The sequence below is a fragment of the Loa loa genome (assembly GCF_000183805.2).
Source record: "Loa loa unplaced genomic scaffold supercont3.500, whole genome shotgun sequence".
In the NCBI taxonomy this organism is placed as follows: domain Eukaryota; kingdom Metazoa; phylum Nematoda; class Chromadorea; order Rhabditida; family Onchocercidae; genus Loa; species Loa loa.
Genome location: NW_018108680.1, coordinates 6,417 through 12,359, shown reverse-complemented (window position 1 = coordinate 12,359; position 5,943 = coordinate 6,417). Strand labels below are relative to the sequence as shown.

The window sequence follows — 5,943 nt, the reverse complement described above, 5'->3', positions numbered from 1 at the left end:
TAAAAAATCTAAGGAAAAGAAATTCTTTTGTCAATTATGTGACACATTACGTAATGAACACAAAAAAAAAGACATATAAATGTTGTTGTTGAAGTTAAAATTTAGAAATCGTTTTACATCACAGATAGTACTGATAGTAGAGTGCAATAACTAAAAACATTTTCCTAACTAATAATGATAAAAGATAAGCATTTGAATGTATAAAATTCGATCGCATTATATGGATTACTGATAAATAATCAAAATTTCATGACATAAATATTAAGCAAGAATAGCAAGTCTTCATTCAAATATTTGTAGCACATGTTTTACTTCATTAAATAGATCCATTTGATTCAAATTAAGATGAAAACGAAAAAAATTCCAGAAAAAAATGTATCTTTAATATAGGGTAATAAATATACTGAATTATTTGTCAGGTTGTTTACAATTTACATCTATTTGTCAGGTTATTTACAATTTGCATTTTTTAATTTGAATCTTTCAATTTAATGTAACATGCCAATCATTTGGAGCGATCTTTGGACCTTTCACCTAACTTCTATCAATTTTTTTTTCCTCAAACCATTCCATAAATTGATGATTTCCAAAGTAACACAGCTTTGGTAGTTAATGGAGTAGAAAATGAAGAAGTAGAGAGATGCGAAAGAAATGTTTGTTTTAAATTTAAAGATATATCATTCCTTTTTAATAACCAACTTTATCTTTAAATTAATGTTGGCCATGAAACTTTGAAATAAAAATTGAATAGCGACGGATGGTACTGTAAAAAATTTTTCTGCTGTATTGTAAATTTCAAGAAATTGATCAATTTCTTTAAGTTAGATTCTTACAGAATCTCTTTATCTTTAATATTTACAAATTGGACATAAATAAAACTTAAAGCTACCAACTTGTGCAATGCTATTTACTTCTAAAACTTTAATAAGTAAACATTATATCCACCTATTAAGAGTTACATTATTCTAAAGAATTATAGTGATTGAGCTGAAATTATGTTTTATAATTATGAGTAATGAAAATAGAATGATATGGCTTCAATAAATGGTACAACTTGATACTAATTTTTTTTTCTTTTTTACAAATATAACACGATTAGCAGAAATTTGACGAAAACTGCGAAAACATGAAAACTTGATGGAAAAAATGAAATCGAATTAGGGAAGCAATCCGTTTGAAAAATTAAGTAATAAAAACTTTGTCTCTGAACTTTCCTAGGAGGAAATTTTGATTTTCAATGATTTCTAACGATCAGATTGCAGTATTTTAGAAGCAAAATAAAAAATTCATAAGTTAGATGAATTTTTGGTTAGATGAAATTTATAAATTAGATGGAATTTATTTATTAGTTATTATTTTCCTGTTTATATTTTCCTTTACTCATTGTTCGTAAGCAATAATAATTGTACGAAGTTTACCTTACCAGAAAAGTAAACTTAAAAATTATCAATGGGGTCATTCGATTAAACTAATTGAAATTCTCCTCCGAACTCAATTTTTAAGCAAATATAATTAAAAACTGAATTTAAGTCTTTTTTAGCTTAATTTTCTAACTGAATTTAGGTTTTCTTGAATAATCATTTAGTTCCAATTTTAATATCGATTTGTTCGATATTTGTCATATATCTTGTCTAATACACTGAAGTTTTTACCCATAAAAGTGCATTTTGTAATGGACAATTTCAAATTTTTTATTCATTAATTTGTTTTTCTACGAAAAAAAAAGGAAAGATTAGGGAAAGATTAGGCATCACAGCAAAATTGTATTTCACTCGAAATTGTACTTCACTTTTTTTCGTTCTCTGAAAAGATTTGTTAAGTTAAAAATTTTTGTGAAATTTTGAATATAAAAGAACAATAAAAGGTTGAAAGTTTTAGACATTTTATTTTTTTTTCTTCTCTTTTACTACTTTTTTTCCATCAGTATTGCTAGAGAATTTAGTGTGCAATACTTTGATTAATATATCATCCATTGATATAATCAAATATCAGATATGTGATTTGTTTAAAATGATATTTCTGTAAATTATCAATCTCTACAATATTATACGTATGGGATAAATTGTATCTTACTCTTTTTCTTTTTTTTTTTCTAAAACTTTTCGTTTTTACGCAAAACATATCGATAGTCAAAAAATTATTCTGTTATCTCGAATAAGATAATTAATAGATTATTTTTCTTTCTTTTTCTTTTTTTTTGTTTAGGAGAAAAAATTTCGAAATATTTGTTAATCTACATCCAACTTTTAATTACATTTCAAGAAATATTTGTCTTAAAAAATTGCAAATTTCATCAATTTTATAACGAAACACTTTACATCCTTTATCCTTTTCCTTCAATTCTTCATTTTTCTTTTCCAAAATTGTTATATTTACATCTTTTTTAGGGTAATAAATTTGGCGCAATTATTTGCCTCATCAAAACGAAATAAGCCTTTTCTTGAAAAAAAAAACTTCATGATTTTGATTTTTGGCTTTATTGCTCAGCTTAGATTATGGCTTTGTCAATTTTAGTGAAGCTTAGTTATAAATATTTTATGCTTCTGTTTGTTATGTCTCATTTACTCCACTCTTTGTTTTATGATCATACCAAAGCTAATTTCATTATTGATTATCCTAAACAATTATGCATTTACCTATTAATTTTTATAATCCTTTTAGTTTGTAAAAAATTTATTAGAAAAAATATAGTCTATTTTACCACTTAGCACTTTTTTTAACCTCTATTTTGCTTTATTGTTATTACACTTTATCATTTAACTTTGCCTAAATACTATTCTTTACAGATCTTTTATCTGACAAATAATATTGAAATTTAAAGTCAAAAAGTTGAATTCGAGAAAAAAAAAACGTCAAATTCCTAGAAAATAGCAAACAGCTATGCAGTGACGCATTTTAAAACAAATGCAGCAAAAGACAAATAAGTACAAAAGAGTGAGAGAGAAAAAAAAAAAATTTTGTCGAACGGTAAATTTCATCGTTTGAATCAAACCATAATGGTTCATTAAAAGGGCGTGCAAAATGTTGATAATATTGGAAATTTCTAGTTTTTTGATTTAAAAAAAAAAAAGAAAAACGATAAAACGATTCACCATTTCCTTCGTCAAATCTTTTCAAACAATCCTTCACATTTAGACAAATTTCCTTTACCTCTAAATGTGGTAGTTTAACTTTACAGCTCTTTCCTTAACTTTTTCCATTTCGTTACATTTTGATTTTTGTTTTCAGAGTTTTTTTTTCTTTTTGTCAGAAATTTTGATTGTATATGAAAGAAGCAAAAATAGGAGGCTAATGGGTGAGGTAATCTGTCTGATATTAAAAAAATGAAATGAATTGTTAGATATTTGCTCGTGTTATTGCTTCACCAGTTTATTTTTTAGGTAATAATGTTAATCAATAAAGGGAAAAATTTGAATTCAATACCGTACATCCTTCAAATTTTAACTATGTAGGTTAATTTTAAAACAATTTTCTGCAATAATTTTTCCTGGATGTTTAAACAAATTTATTAGCTAAAAAAAGTTCTAATATAATTGCTACTTTTGTACTTCGATGAATTTATCAAAAACAAAAAAAAAAAGTTTTAGTTATTTAGAAATGAGCATAAAATTTTCTAAAATTCGAGAGTAGTTCTTATTACTTTCCATCAAATCATATTTAAAAAAATTATCACATTTTTTTTTTTCAGTTTGCTCTCTTTGGTAAGATTTGCCAATTTTGCAGCAATCAATTCATTTAATGGTAATATTGTGGGAGATAATGTTAGTTTTTTAAATGTATTTCATTAAAAAAAAGGTCATCCTGTTTAATTTTATTGATATATTAAATGAAAAAAATAATAATAATAATACAATTTGATATTGCTACATTTCTGCATATTTTCAGCATCAGTAAAATTCATCACTATTAATGACAAAAATATCATCGATTTTTAAATTAATAATCAGATGATATAAATGGCAATTATAAAAAATAAATAAGTAAAATAATAATAATAATAATACATTTATTTGCTACATGGTTAAAAATCATTCTTATTAATTTAAAAGTATCATCAATTTTTAAATTAATAATCAAATGCATAAGTGGCAAATGAAAACAAAAAAAAAGAAAAAATACAAAAAATAAAATTTTGATAAAACTTTTTCAAACAAATAGTTTGCTTCATTCATAAAAATTTTTTTTTTTTGTTTCAGTCTATGAACAATAATGCAAATAGTGGTTTCCCTTATCAATGGCAATATACTACTACAACAACAACAACTTCAACACAAACTACCACAAAACCGTCAAGCACCACTACACGCTTAATATATCCACCGATTCATTTTATTCCTCCTCCTGCTCAATTACCATTACCACCACCACCACCACCACAACCTGCTAAATCACCATATGGTAGACTACCATATGGTCAACAACCACTACCACTACCACCACCACCACAACAACAACCTTCTAAACCACCATATGGTAGACTACCATATGGTCAACAGCCATATAGTCAATTACCGTATGGGCAATTACCGTATGGACAAGTACCATATAGTGGTACAGGTCCATCATTACGGGGTCAAGAAGGTGGATATTTATCATATATTCTTTATTATAATGCTACTGTACCGTATACTGGAGGAGGATATTTGCCTTTTATCAGTGAATATTTTGAACGTAGACGTGGAGATGGTGGACGAAGAGAAGGCCGTAGGCGAAATGGTAGTCGTCGACGAAATGGCAGTCGTAGACGAAATAATGATGACAGTGATGATTTGGAGAGGGAAATTGAGAGATATTTAGCACTTATTACAGGTCCTACTTCCAGAAATCCATCACTTCGTTATAATTGGGGTTCTTATAGTATCAACTAAGAGATTTATATTTTGTTTTCTGCCTATTTTGCTGATTTGAAATCCTTTCCTCATTTTTATGATTAACAATTTATGCTATTTTGTTAGCTAGAATTTAAAAAAGAAAGAATAAGAAATTTTGATTGAAATTAATATTGATAATATTTCTTTGTTTGAGTGATCATTCAAAATAAAATTAATAAATATTTACATTTAACAAATGTATAATTGAAATGAAAATTTAATTGAAGAATCGTTAACCTCTAGTTTAGCTTATTGATGGGAAAAAAAATTTTTATTTTCGGTAAAAGTTTCTAAATATTACTATTTCATTATGATCCTGTTTGATATCATATTTTATTATTGTTCTATCTATTTGATACTATTTTAATAAATTGTTAAAATGAGTCATCAAATATTTTTATGGTGTACTTTTTTTCGCTTTTTTTTTTGTTTCGTTTTCTTGCTATTTCATTTATTTCATCTTCTTTATAACAAGTATTATCAATAAAAAGTAATAATAAACTGCTAAGTACCATTCCATTTTTGTTATGAGTAATTTTATTCATATGTTTACCGTTTACAATTCAAATTTTTAAAATCAAAATTTACATACAGCCTGTTTATTACTCACCTTTTTTTGAATATTTCATGTGGTTTCTTGAATTTTCGTAATTTTAATTTAATTAAACTAATTAAATTTTCTTCAAAGATTGAACATTGAGAAGTGCATTTCATTCATCCAACACAGGTAAACATACCAGACAATGAATGACTTATTTTATAAAATGTTAGAAAAAACACCCTATTTCTCTTTCACTCATTCGTTAATTACTTTGGAAACAGTTGCAAAAAAGAAACCAAAAAAACTGCTCGAATTTTCTTTTTTTTTCAAAAAATTACAAAAAATTTGGCCAAAATTACAACTTTCCACTTTTCCGTTTTTTTTTCCTTTTCATTGATATGATAAAGCAACCAACAAAATTTGTCATCAAAAATGAAGTAACACATTTATGGAAGATAAAAAGCATTAGTTGCTCTTCTACTTTTTTTCATGTAATATGAGTTTAAAATTGCTTGTACTTTGAATCTGAAC

The 5,943-nt window shown here is 25.7% G+C and overlaps 1 protein-coding gene across 1 annotated transcript; it reads left to right on the top strand.

The window, feature by feature from the left end:
* Positions 1-4,199: 4,199 nt before the first annotated feature.
* LOAG_09991 (hypothetical protein) lies at positions 4,200-4,868 on the top strand (the record flags this gene model as incomplete). The annotated part of the gene is made up of 1 exon (XM_003145518.2): positions 4,200-4,868. The coding sequence occupies one exon, from the start codon at positions 4,200-4,202 to the stop codon at positions 4,866-4,868; it is 669 nt and encodes a 222-aa protein (XP_003145566.2).
* Between the last annotated feature and the right edge of the window lie 1,075 nt (positions 4,869-5,943).